Here is a 22,541-nt window from a genome sequence, read left to right as displayed (position 1 = left end):
TGAGTGCCAAAATGAAGACCAAGATTGTTCTTACATTCCAAAAACCAATGTACGATACTGGGAAGTTAGCACAAGTAACATCTGGGATGAGACGTTATAGCTTGGATATCCTCGGCATAAGTTAGAGCAGATGGCCAGGGTCAGGAAGAATGAGAACCACCACAGGCGAAACAATATTATATTCAGGAAAAGACAGCCAACATTATGAGAGAGTAGCCATCATACTGAGGAAAGGCATAGAGAAGAGCCTTATTGAATGGAAACCAGTCAATAGGAGACTCATCAAGATCAGAATGAAAGGTAAACAGGTTAACGCCACGATCATCCAGTGTTATGGCTCAACAAACGACAATAACGAAGATGTCAAAGATCAGTTTTATGAGCAGCTGCAGGCAGAATTGGAAAGCGTATCAAGACATGATCTGAAAATTGTAATGGGAGACTTGAATGCAAAAGTTGGGAACAACAATACCACCTATGAAAGAGCCAGGGGAAAAGAGGGTTGTGGTAATAGGAATGAAAATGGTGAAAGGCTATTGGAACTTTGTACCACCTATGATTTTGTTGTTGGAGGGACTCTCTTTCCATACAAAGACATTCACAAGTTGACATGGTATTCACCGAATGGAAGAGACTGAAATCAGATTGACCACCTACTGATCAACGGGACCTGGAGACTATCTCTACTTGAGGTGAAGGTAAAGCAAGGAGCCAATGGTGGTAGTGATCACCACCTTGTAGTAACAGTATTGAAAGTGAACTTAAGGAAAATGGGAGTGAAGAAGTCAGTCAGGCCGCGATGTAATATAGAGAAATTACGAGATCCAAAAGTGAAGAATGCATTTGTACTACAATTAAAGAACAGATTTCAAACACTGGCAAGCATGGAAGATCACATACATCCTGACACAGATGAAGTTAACACCAAATGGGAACAGGTAAAAACTGCCTACCAGGAGACAAGTGAAGCATGCCTAGGAACCCCATGGAAGAAAAAAAAAAAAAGAGTGGATAACAACAGACACTTGGCAGTTAATTGAAAGAAGAGCTATAAAGAAGCAGACGAATAATGCAAAATCCAATAGGCTGAAAGAATGATACAAGCTGCAATACCAGGAGGCAAACCATGAAGTCAGAAAAAATGGTTAGAGCAGACAAACGAGCATTTATGGACAATCTTGCAAGAGAGCCAGAGGATGCAGCTGGAAGAGGCGAACAAGGAAAAGTGTATAAGATAACTAGTGTGTGACAAGTATAGAGGAACCACCGATACACCAATCACAGACAAACAAGGACGACTTCTTATGACTGAGGCAGAGCAAGATGCTAGATGGGCATAGCACTTCAGTGAAATTTTAAATAGACCACCACCAACAGTACAGGCTGATATACAGGAAGCAGAAGTTGATCTGGACATTCGTACCGACCCACCAACCAGAGGAGAGATAATAGCAGCTATAAAGACCTTGAAGAATGGAAAAGCTCCTGGTCAAGACAGCCTAAATGCTGAGCTGTTCAAGGCCAACCCAATACTTACAGCTGGATTTCTACAGCCACTCTTTCACATCATCTGGGAGAAAGCCAAGGCTCCTGATGACTAGACAAAAGGAAAAATTGTGAAGATCCCGAAAAAAGGCTCCCTGAGGGACTGTAGTAACTGGTATGGAATCACGCACTTATCAATCCCAAGTAAGATACTAGGGAAAATTATCATCTAATGACTAACGTGTACAGTGGACCAACAGCTTCGTAATGAGCAAGCAGATTTCAGAAAAGGAATAGGATGTATAGAGCAGATATTTGCACTCCATATCATCATTAAGCAATGCACAGAATGGCAGAGGCAACTTTACATCAATTTCATCGACTTTGAGAAGGCCTTCGACAGCCTCCACAGGGACAGCTTATGGCAAATACTACAAACATATGGGATCCTCCAGCACTTGGTTTCTGTCATCAAGAGTTATTATACCAACTTTACATGCCATATGGGGAACAGTGATTACAGTTTTGCAGTGATGACAGGTGTGAGACAAGGGTGCGTGATATCAGCACTACTCTTCAACCTTGCCATTGATTGGGTGATGTGACGAACAACAGAAGATCAAAACAGAGGTACAAGATGACTCTCTTTTCATTTTTAGAAGACTTAGATTTTGCAGACGTTCTAGCATTATTGTCCCATACTTACCAACATATGCAGGAGAAATAATTTCGCCTCAGTGATTTTGCTCAACAGATTGGCCTGACGATCAGCCAAAAGAAATCAAAAGTTATGGCCTTAAACACTCAGAACCTGCCCCCAATCAAGGTATTTACCTTTTCCATGGCAAAGTTTTACGAACAACAGAAGAGTTTACCTATCTGGGAAGCATTGTTACAAGTGAGGGAGGAGCAGGTAAAGATATCAAGAACCGACTCAGTAAAGCTACAGTGCTCAGCGTAAATGAGTCCACCCCCTTTGAAAAGTAACATTTTAAACAATATCTCAAATGAACACAATTTCCAAAATGTTGACAAGACAAAGTTTAATATAACATCTGTTTAACTTATAACATGAAAGTAAGGTTAACAATATAACTTAGATTACACATTTTTTCAGTTTTACTCAAATTAGGGTGGTGCAAAAATGAGTACACTCCACAACAAAAACGACTACATCTAGTACTTTGTATGGCCTCCATGATTTTTAATGACAGCACCAAGTCTTCTAGGCATGGAATGAACAAGTTGGCAACATTTTGCAATATCAGTCTTTTTCCATTCTTCAACAATGACCTCTTTTAGTGACTGGATGCTGGATGGAGAGTGATGCTCAACTTGTCTCTTAAGAATTCCCCAAAGAAAATAATTTCTTTACACCACAAAGGTGAAGGCTACAAAAAGATCAGCAAAGCTTTACTTATCAGTCAGAATACTGTTGCAAAAGTGGTACAAAAATTTAAGAAAGATGGAACTGCAACCATCTCACAGAGACGTCCAGGTTGTCCATGGAAGTTAACATCTCGACAGGAGTGTCTTCTGATGAGAAGGGTTGAAGAAAATCGGCATGCAGGTTCACTGCAGTTATCTAAAGAAGTAGAAAGCCAAACTGGGGTGACTATTTCCCGTGACACAATACGGTGTACACCGCAGAGGAATGGCATGCATGGATGCCATCCACGAAAGAAGCCTCTCCTAAAGCCCAGGCACAAAAAAGCCCGCCTAGAGTTTGCCAGGGCCCATGCTGACAAAGATGAAGACTACTGGGACTCTATACTCTGGAGTGATGAGACCAAGATAAATGTTTTTGGAACTGATGGCTTCAAAACTGTATGGCGTCGCAAAGGTGAGGAATACAAAGAAAAATGCATGGTGCCTACAGTGAAACATGGTGGTGGCAGTGCCCTTATGTGGGGTTGCATGAGTGCTGCTCGTGTCGGGGATCTGCATTTCATTGATGGCATCATGAATTCACAGATGTATTGCTCTATACTGAAAGAGAAGATGCTACCATCACTCCATGCCCTTGGTCATCGTGCACTTTTCCAACATGACAATGATCCTAAACACACATCTAAGGCCACTGTTGGATTTCTGAAGAAGAACAGGGTGAAAGTGATTCAGTGGCCTAGTATGTCTCCTGATCTGAACCCAATTGAACACCTATGGGGAATTCTGAAGAGACAAGTTGAGCATCACTCTCCATCCAGCATCCAGTCAATAAAAGAGGTCATTGTTGAAGAATGGAAAAAGATTGATGTTGCAAAATGTCACCAACTTGTTCATTCCATGCCTAAAAGTCTTGGTGCTGTTGAGTAAAACTGAAAAAAAATGTGTAATCCAAGTTATATTATTAACCTTACTTTCACGTTATAAGTTAAACAAATGTTAAAGACCAAACTGAAACTGTATCAGAGCTGTATCCTTTCCACCCTTCTATACACATCAGAATGCTGGAGAATAACAGAAGATGACCTGAACAAACTATCCGTCTTCCACACAAAGAACTTACGAAGAATCCTGAGAATATTTTGGCCAAATGAAATCTCAAATGAAGAACTACTGAGTAAATGTGAACAATACTTGTGAGCAGGAGATGGAAGTGGAGAGGGTATGTCCTCAGAAGGGAAAAGGATGACAATGCAAAAACAGCGCTGCATTGGACACCTGAGGGAAAGAGAAAATGGGGTAAGCCAAAGAATATCTGGCACAGAATGGTGGAGGGAGAACTGAAAACATGGGGACACACATGGGGTACGATCCAGAGAATAGCCCAAAGCAGGCAGGAGTGGAGGGCTTTTGTTGCTGCCCTACATGCCGGTCAGGCATAATGGGCAGAAGTAGTAGTGGTAAGCCTCACAGCATTTTGGACATGCTGTGGGAAAACTGGGAGGAGGGACCTTCAAATAGTAAAATTCAATACGCTCTTGATCTGCGCATGAAGCTCCACACACTCCCTTAACCCAGGAGGATTTATGGCAGGCACAAGAATGTCAAGCCTGGCTGTACAACAAGGACACACGTTAGAGTTCACACTGGGAGGTAAAGTACTCGTATTATTGCCCACTTCAAGCTCAGAACTGTTCGCCAAGTGACAAGGGCCCTTTGAGATCACATGGCGAATTGGGGACATAGACTACGAGGCGAGCGAATAGAGACAGGGTGCTACAAATATACCACCTCAACCTGTTACATCATTGGAACGAGGGGGTCTCCGTGGCACTGGTGTTGGTAGTTCTGGAAACGGTGGAGCTGGGGCCGGAGGTAAAAATGAAAGTAAACACTCAAGCCACTCCGGTCCCCTGTGGAGACCACCTTTCATCGGACCAACTCACAGAGATTGCCAGATTGCAAATGGATTTTTCCAACATGTTCTCGCCCCTTGCCAGCCGCACTCACCTCATGGAACACCACACTGAGATACCCCCAGGGGTGGTGGTGTGTAGCCATCCATACCACTTTGCTGAATGCTGAACACACACGGCAAAAACAAAAAAAACAAAAAGGTGGTTCAGGATGAACTCGAGGCCATGCTCGAAATGGGAATAACTGAGGAGTCCCACAGTGACTGGAGCTGCACAGTGGTCCTGGTCCCTTGATGGGTAGGTCCGGTTCTGTGTAAACTGTAGAAAAAAAAAGTCAATGCAGCATCTAAATTCAACACGTCTGCTGCAGGCTGGATGGCTCCCCGGCCTGAGTCGGGCTATGTGGCAGCAGGGGTGTGTTCAAATATCAGTTTGTGAATCAAGGGCAGGGCAGGGAAGGTAAGTGGCAAAGTCATTACATCTGTTGTCAATTTGTGTGTGTGTCTGCTGCACTGATGACTGAGGAGAGAAAAGGAGGGAAAGAGCCAAGAGGCAAGGTCTCTCCCGAACAGAGTACCTGTGTATCTGATAAAAAGTGAATGAGTGTAGTAAAGCTGAAAAGCAACAAAAACAGTAAAAATAAAGTCTGTGTTGACAATTTCCCGCTTGTCAGTGCTTCAGTATTCCTCCTACATCAGAGACATACTACAGTAACTCGGAGTTTGATGATGGTACTATGAGCAGACTTTGGTTAGATGATCTTAATTTACGTTGAGGCTTGTCAAGAGTTTATAATGCATTCTGGTGCTTGATCTTTAAGACATCTGTATATTAAGAGAAGGAGCTTAAAATCAATTCTTGCTCTTATGGGTAACCAGTGTAGATGTTTTAAGATAAGAGAAATGTGATCATTCTTCTTGGCTCTAACCACCATTCTTGTGGCAGAATTTTGCACATGCTGGAGTTTGTCAATTTCAGACGATGGTAGTCCAAATAGTAGGCTTTTGCAAAAATTTAGTTTTGGCATGACGAAAGCAAGTATGAACCTTTCACAGTCATCCTAATCAAGGTACATTCCATCACAGATGCTGGCTTTTGCACCTTTCTATGATAAACTGGATGATCGTGTTCACTTTGGCACAGACAACTCGATGTCTGGTTTTCCCAAAAGCAAGCTGAAATATGGACTCCTCTGGTCACAGCACACGTTTCCACTGTCTTTCCATCCATCTGAGAGGAGTTCAGGCCCGGAGAAATCGGTGGCATTTCTGTACAGAATTGATGAATGGCCTCCTCCTTGTGTTATACAGTTTCAAATTGCATTTCTGGATGCAGTGGTGGACTGTGTTAAGTGACAACGATTTTTCAAAGTAGTCCTGAGCCCACATGGCTATATTTGTCATATTAGCATGATGGTTTCTCAGGCAGTGCCACTTGAGGACTCGAAGGTCACGCACGTTCAATGGTGGTTTCTGACCTCGCCCTTTCCACACTGAGATACCTCCAAATTCTCTGAATCTTTTCACAATATTATGTCCTGAAGATTTTGGAAGACCCAATATCTTGCACTGAGAAATGTTCTTTTTGAATTGACTAACAATTCTCTCACAAATTTTGGCACAAAGCAGTGAGCCACAACCCATCCTTGCGTGTAAAGACTGAGCTTTTGGTGCTGCTCATTTTATAGCCAATCATGTTCCCAATTAACCTGCTTATTGTGGAATCTTCCAAAATGGTGTTACTTGAACATTCTATAAACTTTTCAGTCTTATTTTACCTCTGTTCCAACTTTGAGCGTGTTACAGACATCAAATACAAACTTAACTGTATTTTGTAAATACAAAGTAAGTTGGTCAGTAAAACTACTGAAAATCTTTATTTAACTGAAAAAAAAAATCACAAAGAAAAGGTTCAAAACAAAGAAAACAACTCAGGAGATCTGAGCTGAAATGGCTGGAATTGGGTTAAGAACTGTCCAACTCATCATTAAAACCTGGAAGAATAGCGGTGAACCATCAACTTCATGAAAAAAAAAAAGTGATTGAAAAAAAATCTTATCGGACCATGATCAGAGATCACTTAAACGCTTGGTGAAGTTGAATCGTAAAAAAGACAACACGGCTATGTTTAGTCATGAAAGTAAGAGCATTTCCATACTCACAATGCGACAAGAACTCACAGGATTGGGACCAGCCAGCCAGCCAGCCAACCCACCAACCAACAAACAAACAGACAAATGCCGTTTTTTCACTACCAACGCGGCTGAGTTGGGCTGAGCCGTGCCGTGCTGAGCTGAGCTGAGTGGGGCTGTTGGAGTTGCATTTCGACTACACCCGCGCTGAACCATGCTGGCTGGAAGTGGGTGGACACATTGGGTGGAGTTAGCGAAAGTGGGTGGACGTCACGTGATGTCGTTAGGCGGCGCAAACAGTGACATCAGTGACCTTTTAAGCGGTAGTCTCACGACCCGGATAGTAAACAATAAACATGGAGGACATGGAGTCGTTAGTGTTGCTGGTCTTGGTGCTGTGGCTTGTTGTCACAGACAACGCCAACAGATACTGGCAAGAGCGTATAGATGAGGCGAGGCGCATAAGGCTTCAGAAATTCTCGTAATTTGTAATTCTTCTTCTTCCGGGTTTACAGATCCCAGCGTGCTCGCGAGGCGTGTGTGGGCATGTGAGGACACTCCTCCTCACCAATCAGTGCACAGGGGAGTGTCTCCTCACGCCCCTAGCCCCACTCGGCTCGGTTTGGCTCGCTTCAGCCCTACTCCAAAACCGTGCGAGTTTTGGGAGCTGAGTAGGGCTGAAGCGAGCTGAGTCGTGCTGTTCTGAGGTAGTCGAAACGCGAGCCGTGTCGGGCTGAAGTGAGCTGGAAAAGGGTAGTGGAAAAGGGCCAAAACAGACAAACAAACACACAAACAAACGCCACACTTGTTATTGAGACTAATTAGTAGACAAGGATTCAGTTTGCTGGGGAGCATAAAGATTGGAGTCTAGAGCAACGGAAAAAGGTCACGTGGTCTGACGAGTCCAGATTGAGCCTATTCCTGAGTGATGGGCGTTTCAGGGTAAGAAGGGAAGCACATGAAATGATGCACCCATCACGCATAGTGTCCACTGTACTGGAGGCAGTGTTATGATCTGGGGTTGCTTCAGTTGGTCAGGTTGAGGCTCAGCAATGTTATAGGGCAATAAAATGAAGTCTGCTGACTACCTGAAGGACCATCAATGGATTTTTTCCCCCCTCCTCCGATAATACGGGCATTTTCCAGAATGATAAATGTCAGGATTCATTGGCTCAAATTGTGAAAGAGTGTGGTTCAAGAAGCATGAGGAAACAATCATTTTCACATGTAATTTGGCCACCACAAAGTCCTGACCTTAACCCCATTGCAAGTCTCTTGGATGTGCTGGAGAAGATTTTCGGAGTCATTCGACTCTCCTGCTGTCATGCCAAGATCTTGGCGAAAAATTAATACACCTCTGGATGAAAATAAATGTAACGACACTGCATAATGTTGTCAAAAGAATGCCATGGTGAATGTAAGCCAAAATCAGAGCTCAAGGTGTAGAGCCCTGCACTCCCGCGGGAGTCCCGCAGGACCCGATGCAAAGCAGTGCGGCACGGGACAAATTTTGAAAGCTCATTGCGGGCGCAGGCGGGAGAGGTGATAAGCTGCAGTCCCGCTAAGTAAAAACGTGTTTAAAATAAAATTTGTAAATTATTCATTTATGTCTATCATATATAATTTGTGTTGGATATTTTATTTGGCATTAATAAAAACATTTTAAGATGCCTAAATTTGCAGATGTGGTCTAATCTCGCGTACATTTCCGATTCCTTTCCTCTTCCGTGTTTGAGATCTCCATCATGGCAGAAGAGCAGAGCTCCTCTAGTGAAGCTCACAGTGCTTCAAAAGTAAGTGCTGCTTTAAAAAGAGGTGCATATTCCGTTAAAAAGTCAAGAGTCCTGAAATCGGACATTTGGAAATCATTCTCACTCGTGTACGACGCAGAGGGAAATCAGCTGCCCTTTGCTTGCTGTGATAAGTGCCAAAAGGTTCTGACATACAACGGCCATAAATCAGGTACATCAGGCCTGAATCGCCATGTATGTACTGTGTTAAAAGGACAACAATTGTTGGAGTTCAGAGGGAACAACGCAAAAGTGACAGATGCGTTGAAGGCAAAGACCGTGGAGAAATGTGTTGATTTTGTTGCTGCGGACCTCCACCCGTATGACAGCATCGCTGGTCGGGGATTAGTTCAGTTAGCCCAACACTTAGTTGACACGGCAGCCACAATAGGCAAATTCGATGTGCGAGATATTCTGCCCCATCCAACAACTGTGTCACGTCATGTAGATGATAGGGCACTCAAATTTAGAAGAGCTGTTGTTGATGACATAAACGAGACGATTGGGAAATACGGGTGTGCTGTGACAACGGATGTCTGGACTGAAACATATCGCAAAACCTCTTTCCTCTCAGCCACCCTGCATTACATCAATTCAGACTACAACTTACAGTCTAGAGTGCTATTTTCTGCCCCATTTGATGAAGGAACCTCAAAGACAGGAGAAAATATCCGTGCTTTATTATTTCAGAATTTAAGAGCCTTCGGAATCGATTGTTCAGTCTTGGGGAAAAAGACTGTGTTTGTGACAGATAGAGGAGCGAATATGGTAGCCTCCTTACGAGGATTCACAAGGCTAAACTGCAGTGCCCATGTACTGAATTCAGTTCTCTCGCATGCCCTGTCTCCTACTGTGATGAGCAAAGTCCCTGAAGCAGGCCAGCTGATCAGCGACACAAAGAAGCTGGTCAGCTATTTTAAACATTCCGGCCTGCAAGTCAAGCTGACGAAGTCTCTCAAACAGTCAGTGGAGACGAGATGGAATTCGACTGTGGACATGCTGGATTCTATCTCACAGCAGTATGACGAGGTCACAACAGTTCTACTTGAAAATAACCAATATGACAAAATAAGCTGCATCAATAAACAGATCCTTGCATCCCTGGTGGCGTTTCTCAAACCCTTCAAAGACGCAACGAATGACCTGGAGTCTGACAATACGGCATTAAGTGCGGCGCTTGTTCTGCCATGGTCCGTGAAGTTAAGGGAGCATTGTGAAGTGGCCAAGGCTGACCCCCTACTCAGTGTCATCGCATCTGCGTGTGCGCAACGCCTAGACGCACTGCTGTCACCAAGTCACCTTGTCCCAAACGGAATTGACATGCTGTATAAAGTAGCAACTTTCCTTACTCCAAAGCTGCGTCATCTTAGGATGATCAATGCAAATGAAAGACAATACGTGACGGAAGCTGTGAAAGAGATGACCGAGGAGTTGGGGTTTGATGTCCAAACTGATGAAAGCGCGGAGCCACCGCCACCTAAAAAGGTCACTTTTTGTGACTTTGAGGAATGGGAGGATGTCGGTGCTACGGGTGCTGAATCGAAGTCTTTAAACTCCGAGATTGATGATTATCTGAAAGTGAAACTCACTGGATCCGAATCACACCAATCTAAAGATATCCTGCTGTGGTGGAAAAAGCACTGCTATGACTTTCCCACACTTGCCAAACTGGCACGGCATGTACTGGCCATTCCAGGTTCCAGCACACCATCCGAGCACGCGTTCAGCATATGCGGTCGCATACTGGAGGAAAGGCGCAGTATGCTGAAGCCCTCAACAGTGAACAATTTGCTGTTTCTCCATAGCTGTTCAAAGAACCCGATAGCCTATAAGCAATAGGCTTAGTCGTTTAGTTTACCTGCATTTGATTAAACCTACCGTTATTTCAATTAGACATGCTATAGCCTACTGACGTTTTTTCTCGTTTTTCTTATTCATATTCAAACAAGGTCAGCTATGTTATATTGAGTTTAACACTTGCACGGAGGCTCAAGCCCAAATAGTTTTAGAAATGTGCAACCATAGCCCTATAATGGCTACAGTAGCCTATACTGTCGATTTTTTGTTGTTGTTTTTGACGATGCATAGCCTACTGTCAACACTGTTCGTAGGCTAGGACTGTGTTTTGTTATAACATTTATATATGCTATGCTTATAGGGTATTCTATAGGATATTCTAGTTAGAAATGCTTTACAAATGTAAACTGGGTTAGCCTAATGTTTTGTATGGCTGAACAATAAATATACCAAATTTCCACTTGGAATTACGTGCTCGCCTGTCTTTTTTTATTGTTTATTATTATTATTATTATTATTAGAGACACTGACGAAGGCAACAGCCGAAACGTTTGTCTCCTTCTGCTGCTAAAAACAACTGAAAAGAAATGTAACTAAAAGAATAAGTTCAAGAGTGCGATCCATCTCTCCTTTCACACTAATTATTCATAGGAGACGCACCACGGGAGAGCGCATACTTAAATGATTAGCCTACTTAAATAATAATAATAATAATAATAATAATTATTATTATTATTATTATTGTCTACATGTTGCCATTTCAACATTCCGAATTCAGAAACAAGGTAAATAATAACAAACGTGAACGTGAGCTGTAGATATTTATGCTCAAATCCACTCAAAGTAGGGGGCGGGGCACCATCACGCTGTGTCTTTAAATTATATTAATTTCTTATAGGCCTACTTGTATTTCCTAGAATGCAAATGTGAGGAGTGACATATAAGCTATGTGCAATGTACAATATTCTTAATATCCACTGTAGATTTTGGTAGGTGTGTTGGGTATCTCTGTAAAGCCTCAGCTGCGCATGCCACCTGGCAACGCGCACCCTCGCTACGTGCGCTAGGTGAAGGATCGGTCAGTGGAGAGCTCAGCATGTTTAATTCCCCAAGCCAATGACAAGAACTTTCGTGAGAAATAACGCGAACGTCTGCATCATGCGGGATTTGCGGGCGGGAGCGGGACAAAATATGGCAGGCGCGGGCGGGAGCGGGACTGAAAATTCTGTCCTGCGCAGACCTCTATCAAGGCGGTCCAGTGAAATCTTAAGAGTGCGTGACTTTTTGTGGGGCCAAGCAGTGTGTATTACACCTATATGTAAATTGTAACATTACAGGGCCCATGCTAGGGGTGAAGAAGCTTGAATCCTCTCTTCACCACAGTCATGCTTAAACGAACTGCGAACAATCAATATCTTTCTGCTGAAAGTCCTCCCTCATGGCTTGGCTCATTGCCAATTAGACAGTCACAATAAGACAAAAAGTATTGTTGTTGAACTGCAGCCCCTCCAGATTGGGGGTGAAAAAAAGAAAAAGCAATGTGGGGATATTCAAGGGTGGGCGTAAAATACTGAATTTGAATGACTTCATTTTGAAGTACCTGATGTGTAGTTTGTTTATACCAAATTTGTACAAATCTGCTTCAAGGTAAAAATATTTAACAACTATATTGTTTTAGACCCTTGCGGCTTTGAGGCAATACCTCAGAATACATTTCTTGCAGAATGGCTTTTAACTGGGTAATCGTATTAACTTCATAATTTGAATAAAGTTAATATTCAAATTTGGACACAAACCTTGTTATTCAAACAATGCAAGTGGTAATAAGTCATGGGGTACTCAAAGGTGGATGTAGATGTGGCTCTGTTTATAACAAATGATATAAAGAACCACTCCCTTTCAGTACAGGCCTTCAATAAAAGGGTAGATCATCTGAGAGAGAAATACCCTCAGTCAGTCATCTGTGTGAAAAGAAAATGCTAATGCACTCACGAAAACTGTGACGATTCTATTGTAACTGTGATGGACTCGACAGGATCATCGGTGGGAGCCTGTGGTTTAGGGACCTCTGTGGAAAGATGTCCCTTGTCTTCCTCCTCTACATCAATCTGAGATCTTTTTGCTGGCCTCGGAGCCTTGAATGGTGGGGATGCCAGCGGACAACTTGTGGTCCAAGGTGCGTCTGTGGTAGTCGTGCCAACCTCCACACTTACAGAACCTGAAACTTGTGTACCTAAAGAAAAACAGCCATTCTTTAGACATAGCATTTTGTTTCCATGACCATTTTAAATACTAGTGTAGAAATATTACATTATCCATGTGTAGTGCTGAAATGAGTCATTCCAATGTTATAATAGTAAAGCCAATGAGCCACTCACTGGTCATTACAGAGTAACAACAAACTAGAATGTCTGATCATTAACATGTCAGTGTGTCATAAATAATAACAGGACAGAACTGTGGTGAAGGAATTTGGTAAGATGGGTACTTTTGTTCACAAACACCACCACCAGCTTGATGAAGTCACAACTAAACATAGGAAGCTTTTAATACACTTTTGGGTGCATATAAAGAAATTAAATTACCAACAACACAAACCTTTGCTTCGAACATGAGGGCTTAGTGTACACAAGGAGAGCTGTGTACCCTGAGATGACCGGCTGGGTGGGTCTGTTTGGCAACCAACATGGTTACCCAACAAAGTCTGTAATGTACTCTGGAAGAAAGAACAACAAAAACAAGACACACATAAATTACACCAACCTTGATGGAAAACAACCCAAACAACATACCTTCAAGATCAATTGAGGCATTCACATAAAACATCTGAAAACTTTTACACAGATTCTTGCCACAAAAATTAAAAGTCTAGATGAATGCTTTTCTACCAAAGTGACACGAAAAGACTGTAAAATGTACTGCACACCAAATGTGGTTGCTCGCAAGTAGTTTTTACAGGTCATAGCAAACCTATGCAGAAACCCCAAATATTAGGTCTGTATCTCGAACAGTTTGGAAACTTAAATTAAATTGTATGCACTTTGCTGAACAAGCCCGTCAGTCCCACTTTTGACATTCATGGTTACTTTGATATGGCGTGTCCAGCTTTAAAACTTCATGACTATGTGACTAGGGCTACAGTCAAAAATGTAATCAGTTCAAATGCATCTTCTGTACTTTTCCTTCTACAAGGCTCTGAAAATTTCAAAACATCACAAAAGGACGCTTCTTTAAGAGCGTCTCATTCAAACAGTATGCTTGATAAAGCACTCGGAGTTTTCTTTCCTGTCATTTGTGACACAGACCATGTGCAAGCAGTAACATTATTTATTATTGTTGTCCAAGCGTCAGGAACTTGATGGTGTTGACAGTCTTGAGAGCTTCACCACCTATAGTCAGTGGCGGGGTTGTGCTCTGCACGGGCCTTCCTGAAGTCCATGACTATTTCCTTGGTCTTGTTGACATTCAGTAAGAGGTTGTGTTTTTTGCACCACGCTGCCAGCGGTCTTGTTGCTTTTGGTGATGAGACACACTACTGTAGTGTCATCAGCAAACTTGATGATGTGGTTGCTGCCGAGACCGGCTGTACTGTCGCGGGTCAGAAGGGTGAAGAGCAAAGGGTTCAGAACACATCCCTGGGGTGAACCTGTGCTCACTGAGATGGGGTTTGATGTGTGAAGTTGCTAAGTGAGGCTGCTGCCACAAACACCAGTTGCGCCGCCATCTTGGGGCAGTGAAAATGTAAAAATGATGGTTAACTGCCCACATGGTCAATTTTGAGTAAATGTGTAAATTGAGCACGTCAAAAATTATTCTGACATTCTGATAACAGTAATAAATACACTTACTGCTTACACCTGGTCTAATACATCATAAATGACAGGAAAGAAAACTCTAGTAAGCCTTATTTAGCATCATGTTTAAGTGAGACACACTCAAAGGGGAGCCGTTTTGTAACGTTCTGAATCTTCGGCCATTTTCAGAACCTTGTACGACGAAAAATACATAAAACGTACACCTGATCTGACTGCATTTCTTTTTATTTCTATACAAAAAGTGAGCTTGAGTCACACAGAGCTGTACATGCCACATCAAAAGCTATGAAATGTGAGAAATGGGACCGACAGGCTCGTTCAGCAAAGTCTATGAAATTAATTAAAATTTTAAAAGGCTGTAGTTTCAAAACGTTTAGAGATACAGACCTAAGATTTGGGATTTGTACACAAGTTTGGTATAGATTTCAGGAGAATCTGTAAAGGTGGCCTGGTCCCTGGTCCCATTCTTACAGTTCACTGCACAACAATAAGGCATGGTTTTTCAAAATCTGTTCCTTCCCTGGACAGTGCTCTCGACCACTCAGCCATGGAGGATTACATCACAAACTGAGGTTATGTAACATGGCACTTATGTACTCGCTACGCAGTGGCACCACACTACAACTGTGCAATCACTACCTGAGGCTGGCATGCCAATTACATTTTTAAAGGGCATATCCTGGACCAATTTAGTGTATTTTTATATGACAGTATGTCCCTTTACACACTCATCCAGAAGGGTAATTTTGCACAAAATAAAACACGTCTAGAAAAATCCCAAGGGAGTCTGGAGCCATATTGATCCAGATTCGTGACGTCACGTGCGGATCCGCCAGGAACACCTAATTTAGAGTATAGTCCAGGGGTCTTCAATCCTATCCGCAAAGGGCCGGTGTAGCTGCAGGCTTTCATTACAGCCAAATTGGAGGCTCACTTGATTGTTGACTGGAGACGAGGGTGAAATGATTAAACAAGTGAAATCAGGTGTAGCTCCTGCTTGGTTGGAATGAAAGCCTGCAGCCACACTGGCCCTTTGTGGATAGGATTGAAGACCCCTGGTATAGTCTCTCTTATTTCTTACCCTGGCAACAGTCAACTTGTGAATTGCCGATTTTCCTGGTCTTTTTCTCGGCTCTGCTTGGTCCTCGGTGTCGAGGGCCTCAGTAGATGCGGCACTTCGCCTTCTGTCAGGGGAGACGAACACGGCTGGCTCCGTTGATGACGCTGACACAGACGGTGTTGCTTTGGGCGTTCTAACAGATGGAACTGCGTCTTTTTTCAGATCAAGTTGCTTCTTGAAGCCCATTTCCCACTGCAAATAGTTCTCAAAGTCGTCGGGCTTTACGAAGTGAGCCCCGCACATGATGCTGTGGTCTGTTGCATGTTGCCAGTTTTTCCGGGTGCCTCGCACGAAGCGCTCCCATTTCTCCCTCATTGTCCGGTCTTTTGGAAAACGATGAGTACTAACCCCATCGAGATTGCTGTTGCTACACCCTCCTACGATACATCTGTTAACCATTTTAATAATTACGTGATAACGTTGAAGAAATTTGCAGAAAACCACCAGGTCTTATTCTCACTTTTTCAACATGGGATTCAGAACGAGGCGCCCCGCACGTGACGTCACGAAAATCAACATTTGCCGGGAAATCCAAATGCCAAGTTTTTTTCAGAGGCAGACGAATTCACCTCAAATGGCTTGATTTCAAGTGAGTTTTTCTGGTATTGTGCGAGGTAAAAAAAAAAAAAAAAAATTGCACAAAATGCAAACCGTGACAGATATTTGACCAAAGTTTCATATAAGATAAGAGAATTACATTGATCTTGCTCCTAAATATACCCAAGATGTGCCCTTTAAACACTCTTGAACTTGGTTAAACATACACATAGGTGCCTCGATAGGCTTCAGGCAAAGCCGAAACTGATGCTCGATGATTTTACTTTGTAAAATCAAATTAGATGGTTGCAACTCCAACAAAGTTTAGTCGATTTAGTGTGGACTAAGTTAGCTAATATAAGACACAGGCACAGAAGGCAACTTGGACTCATTGGAGGGCATGTCCTGCTGCTGCTGCCAGATGGACAGAGAGATGGTTGGCTCGGCCCATTCGCCAGTAATAACAGATTATCAGTTGTCTCTGATGAAAAAGTCTGTAAAACTACCCAGTGTATAACACGGTCACTGCAGAGGCAGGCGTTGGTGAGGAGCCTCAACTCTCCATCAAAGCAGGTCTTCACAAAATCAATCCACCTTTTCTTTCTCTCTTCATTTTAAGGAAACTTAAATAAGGTGGCCATGCTGTTCTGCAAACTCTGGCATCCAGGGGCGAAGCAGCAAACCATGCTATCTGTAACGTGTGTAATAAATGCTAAAGCAGCTCGAATTAGGCCTATCGCGATAGATCGATAGACCTAATATCGTCCGGTAAATAAAAAAATTTTTTTTTAACCGCGATTTTGGCATTTACGCGCTGTGCATCTCCATAGAGAAGTCTCCAGAGTTTTAGCCTGACCCGCTAAAACACCGCGCTGCTTGTTGTCGTCAGAGGCGGGGTTTCCCAGCATGCAACAGTTATCCAGCCACTGAATGGGGAAAAGACAACAACGCTTTGCTCCGTTCTACAGACTATAGGCGTAGAATTAGGTATGGACGGGTCCCTATCGATATTTCTGATTGAAGAAAAAATAAATCCCACTCCATGCGCGGAGGGTTCCTGTAGGTTTCCACTGGGCGGAACCACGCAAAATGAATATCCGGTCTGGGGGCGTGGTCGCGAGAACAGCAAGCAGGTTCGGCTACCATGTCGATTAGCAAGTGCGGTTGCAGTGCTGGTGTTAGACCCATAGACGGAGCATCCAATGTAAATTCTAGAAGCGCTGACGAGACGCGGGGCCGCCATCTTGGAGCGGTGATCCGCTGCACTCAGTGTAATACTAAATACATTAGATATAAACAGCTTAACGTTTTTCTATCGGCTACAACCACCAATCTGTTGCAAATAAAATGCGGTTTTAACAATCTAAATCCATTATAATGATTCAAATGTGTGTATGTTTTCTTTAAATAGATTGTTAAGAACATATCAAAGGGGAAATTAATCTAGTCAGTGAATTTATAAGAGCCTTTTACATCCTTCAACACAATCTGACCCCCCTTCAGCAAAGCTGATGTATTCAGGTTGATTGAGTGGGGCACTTTGTTTGGTATGTAGGACAATGTGTGATGACCATATATTGACCACAAACTTTTTTTTTGTTTTAAAGCATATCAAAACATTTATTTATGACAAATTAAATGTCAAACATAAAAAATATAACAATGTAGTAAATAAATAAACTAGTAAATAAATAAAAAAGGGGGGCGGCACGGTGGTGTAGTGGTTAGCGCTGTCGCCTCACAGCAAGAAGGTCCTGGGTTCGAGCCCCGGGGCCGGCAAGGGCCTTTCTGTGTGGAGTTTGCATGTTCTCCCCGTGTCCGCGTGGGTTTCCTCCGGGTGCTCCGGTTTCCCCCACAGTCCAAAGACATGCAGGTTAGGTTAACTGGTGGCTCTAAATTGAGCGTAGGTGTGAATGTGAGTGTGAATGGTTGTCTGTGTCTATCTGTCAGCCCTGTGATGACCTGGCGACTTGTCCAGGGTGTACCCCGCCTTTCGCCCGTAGTCAGCTGGGATAGGCTCCAGCTTGCCTGCGACCCTGTAGAAGGATAAAGCGGCTAGAGATAATGAGAATGAGAACAAATAGTACGGTAATGTTAAATCTTAGGGCCCGTTTACACGAGGACGCTGTCGGGTAAAAACGACTAAATATTTTATCAGAAGTGCCTTTCGTTTACACGAGGACGGCGTTTCCGAGGCTGAAAAACGGATAAAATTGAAAACACCTTTCAAAGTGGATAAGTTTAAAAACGGCCCCCGTTGCGTATCCGTCTAAACTACCCAATACGCGAAACTCTGCTCGGATCTGCTCACGTCGGGTATGCGTTTACGTCATACATGTGTCATATACTGCACATGCCAGCCCGGGAAGTAAGAAAGTAAGTAAAAAAGTAAGAGCATGTCTGATTACATCGATCCAACGGACCTTCAAGCTGCTCTGTGTTTTAATGCAGTAGATGTGTTTTCCTGCTCACCCGCCCGGCTGGAGCTCCTCAGTTTGGTGTCGCCAAGTTACACACACGCACGCGCGCGCCGCCTATTCAAGCCGCTCGTGAAACCATAAACCCGAGACTGAAAACAAAACCAGCAGCCGAACGGGCTTATTTTGCTGAGATGGACACTGCCTTTTCTCTTCTTCACCGAAACAAGAGTGAGTGTTACTTAATAAAGGCAGATTAAAAGAGTTTCGGTTTGCTCCTGCTCCTCCCTCGAGCACTACAGTACCTCAGCCGGTGTTCTGAAATTTCTTCCTACCTATAATTTCTTCCTACCCGGTGTTCTGTAAAGTTATCCTAGCAAGTTCTCATACAGACCGTTTTATTATTCAAAACAAGTCATTACAAATTATTTGACTCGGCCAAAGACTCGACCAATACGCACAAAACATAAAAATCGGCAAATGCGTGAAATTCTCACCGATTTTCTATCAGCCCAGCTGATCGGTGGGACAAAACTACTGTTGAATTTTCCTACCCTCCTGGATTTCGCGCATGCGTAGTAGGCTTGGTAGGATAACTTGACAGAACAGCGGTGCAGATGTGCAGATCAGACAAGACGGAAGACGTTGCGCATGCGTGCAGACATAGCGGAGACATTTATGCGTCACCGTATAGATGCAGATTTCCTCCTTGAAAACGGTCGTGTAGACGCGGAAAAAAGTGAGAACAAAAACGGACTTTTGGGTTTTTGTTTTATACCGTCCCCGTGTAAAGTGGGCCTTACTTGTGAAAAGTAATCCCCCTGCTTCTGTTTGAAACGGTTCGCTCGTTTGAGCAGGAGTACGCTGAGCACCAGCCTGGCAGCTTGTCTCTTTTCTTCTTCTTCAGTCATGCAGTAATAGACGGAACTTTTTTTTTTTTTATTATTATTTCCCAAAACATTCAAAAGACAAACAAATAGAGCACCATATATATATACAGATCCAAAAACATCAAAATAGTAAAACACACACATAGCAATAAAGTAAAAAAATATGAACAAGAAAGGGGTTACTTAACTATCTTTACATATGTAAATCGAGTAAATCAAAGTCATCCAAAAAAGATATAAAATAACCAACATCCTTATTTTCAACTAACTTTAGAGATTTGGCAAAAAGCTTGAGGTCATTCTTCCAGTGTGTAACATAAGGTTTAGTTTTAAATAAAACGACATTTGTGAATAAAATGTTTACCTAAAAGTAGTAAATTATTAATACCATATTCAATTTTGTTTTTATTTAAAAACACTCCAAATTTAATTTCTTTAATGGATAAAGGGGCAAACTGAATCCCCCTAGACTAAGGCCGAATCCCATTTCACCCCTTGGACCAACCCCTTGGCCCTTCCCCTCCATTTTGCACGTTCACGTGAAGGGGTAGGGATATCCCAATCCCAGTTAACGCGGAGGGGTAGGGGAAGGGGTAGGGCTTCTGTACCCCTCCAAACGGAGATTTTCCTTCTGACTCCGAACGAAGGGGTTTGAGTGATTTCCCACAATGCCATGCGGATTTCAGCGAGATTTCATGCGGATTTCAGAAAGATGGCGGTTCCCGCGGCGAAAGATTGTCATAAATGTATTTTCTCCATTATTTACGTGTTTTAAGTTGTTATCCAGAGGAAACACGCCGCTTGATTCGCTTTCGAGCTGAGAATGAGCAGCGATTTCTGAAATCCAAGCTGCTGCTAAAAAGCTTTGGGAGTGAGTATTATTTTCGGTTGCTTGACTGCGTACGTTTTGTTCTGTTATTCTCGCTTTTATTGTTTACATGAGTGTTCTGACACCTCATTCTGTTGGATGTGGTGCACGAAGCGCCAAAGATATCCCATTCAGTGGTGTTAGTTAACAAATCACACCCTGCCAGCAGAGAGTTCTGGCTCTGACTGTAGCGGCTGGTCGCAGCCAATGACGCATTTGGTCGCGTTTTGCTAACGTAAACGCTGACGGAGGTACGCGATGACGTATGCCATCGTTGAAGGGCTATCCCAATACGTAAGGGTTGAATTTCAAGCCCTATCCCTTGTAGCTCAGTTTCAAGGGGAAGGGCCAAGGGGAAGGGGGAGGGGTAGGGGTAGAAATTAGAAATGGGATTGGGCCTATAATAAACGGTACTTTGATATCTCGCGCTTTCTCACCACTCCAAGATGGCGACCGTATTTCTCGCGTCAGAACAGCCAACTCTCCGTCTATGTATTAGGATGTCTATGGTTAGACCAACTTTTTTTTCTACCCCCTCCAAAATATGGAGATGATCTATCTAATGGTGCGTTCATGTGCTATGGGAATTATGGAAAGCACACATGAACGCCCCCTCTTGTGGTATTTTCCACTGGGCAACTCGTAGAAAACTTTGATACACGAGTTGCCGAGATGAGATGAACTTTAACCTTTTCAACATGGCGGCGAGCAGTACAAGACTAGCTTATGAACCAAGAAAGAAGTGGTTTTCACCTACGGAAAGCTGACTCTCACCTTTTAAACGAGTCATGTTATGTATATTATATTATTATAATATGTATATTATAGCCTAATACAAAATATTCCGTGGCTGTCCAAAGAACGCCAACAATGATCTAGATACTGGCTACTCTCATTGTGGCTACAGCCAAATTTCCAAAAACTGCGTGGCATTCAATGTGTTAAGAAAATCTCTACTTGTCATGATCAGGAAATATTCAGCATTATTTACCTTTTGACTTTTGATCACTCATATTCCTGCTGCAGCTGATGAACAAGGCAATCTATAATTGTTTTAGCCAAATAACAGGCCTGATTCTGAATCTGGTCCACCATCTTTAATTTGTCAACAACAACAAAAGCATGTGAACACAACACACTGGTAAATGCCACTTCCCAACTGGAAAATATCATCTTCCCATAGCACATGAACGCAGCAGTAGACCCAAGTTTTTTTTCTACCCCCTCCAAAATATGGAGATGATCTGTCTAATGGTGCGTTCATGTGCTATGGGAATTATGGTAAGCATGGAAAGCACACATGAACGCCCCCTCTTGTGGTATTTTCCACTGGGCAACTCGTAGAAAACTTTGATACATGAGTTGCCGAGATGAGATGAACTTTAACCTTTTCAACATGGCGGTGAGCGGTACAAGACTAGCTTATGAACCAAGAAAGAAGTGGTTTTCACCTACGGAAAGCTGACTCTCACCTTTTAAACGAGTCATGTTATGTATATTATATTATTATAATATGTATATTATAGCCTAATACAAAATATTCTGTGGCTGTCCAAAGAACACCAACAATGATCTTCAGGGGTGTCCAAACTGATCCATAAAGGGCCGTGTGGCTGCAGGTTTTCATTCCAGCCATGCAGCAGCACACCTGACTTGGCTCATTCAATCAACTGAACTGTCTTCACACAGTCAAATACTTGCAGCCACACCCACTCTTGATTAAAGGGTGGGTGTGTCAGTTGATTGAATAAGCCAAATCAGGTGTGCTGCTGCATGGCTGGAATGAAAACCTGCAGCCACACGGCCCTTTATGGATCAGTTTGGACACCCCGATCTAGATACTAGCTACACTCATTGTGGCTACAGCCAAATTTCCAAAAACTGCGTGGCATTCAATGTGTTAAGAAAATCTCTACTTGTCATGATCAGGAAATATTCAGCATTATTTACCTTTTGACAACTCATATTCCTGCTGCAGCTGATGAACAAGGCAATCTATAATTGTTTTAGCCAAATAACAGGCCTGAATCTGGTCCACCATCTTTAATTTGTCAACAACAACAAAAGCATGTGAACACAACACACTGGTAAATACCACTTCCCCACTGGAAAATATCATCTTCCCATAGCACATGAACGCAGCATTAGTATGGAAATACATAGAATGTACATAATAACCCCTCCAAATAGTCAAAAACTACCTTTTTCACTAATATACACTACCGTTCAAAAGTTTGGGGTCACCCAGACAATTTTGTGTTTTCCATGAAAAGTCACACTTTTATTTACCACCATAAGTTGTAAAATGAATAGAAAATATAGTCAAGACATTTTTCTGGCCATTTTGAGCATTTAATCGACCCCACAAATGTGATGCTCCAGAGCTAAA

General features: G+C 42.8%; 1 protein-coding gene across 2 annotated transcripts in view; it reads right to left on the bottom strand.

Moving 5' to 3' along the window:
• Positions 1-22,541, bottom strand: part of LOC132881817 (zinc finger protein 595-like) — a 51,120-nt gene that overhangs the window by 5,009 nt on the left and 23,570 nt on the right. The window contains exons 1-3 of one of the 2 annotated variants that reach the window (XM_060914751.1): positions 15,402-17,078; positions 13,104-13,221; positions 12,498-12,738 (exon numbers count right to left, since the gene is read on the bottom strand). In XM_060914751.1, coding sequence (XP_060770734.1) covers positions 12,498-12,738; positions 13,104-13,221; positions 15,402-15,839 — 797 coding nt within the window. In that variant the 5' untranslated portion in view covers positions 15,840-17,078. Of the gene's footprint in view, positions 1-12,497; positions 12,739-13,103; positions 13,222-15,401; positions 17,079-22,541 lie in introns of those variants that run through there. The other variant, XM_060914760.1, reaches the window with a different exon arrangement.

Source organism: Neoarius graeffei, chromosome 1 (genome assembly GCF_027579695.1).
Source record: "Neoarius graeffei isolate fNeoGra1 chromosome 1, fNeoGra1.pri, whole genome shotgun sequence".
In the NCBI taxonomy this organism is placed as follows: domain Eukaryota; kingdom Metazoa; phylum Chordata; class Actinopteri; order Siluriformes; family Ariidae; genus Neoarius; species Neoarius graeffei.
Note: the sequence above shows the minus strand (reverse complement) of the source record. Positions and strands in the feature narration are given on the sequence as shown.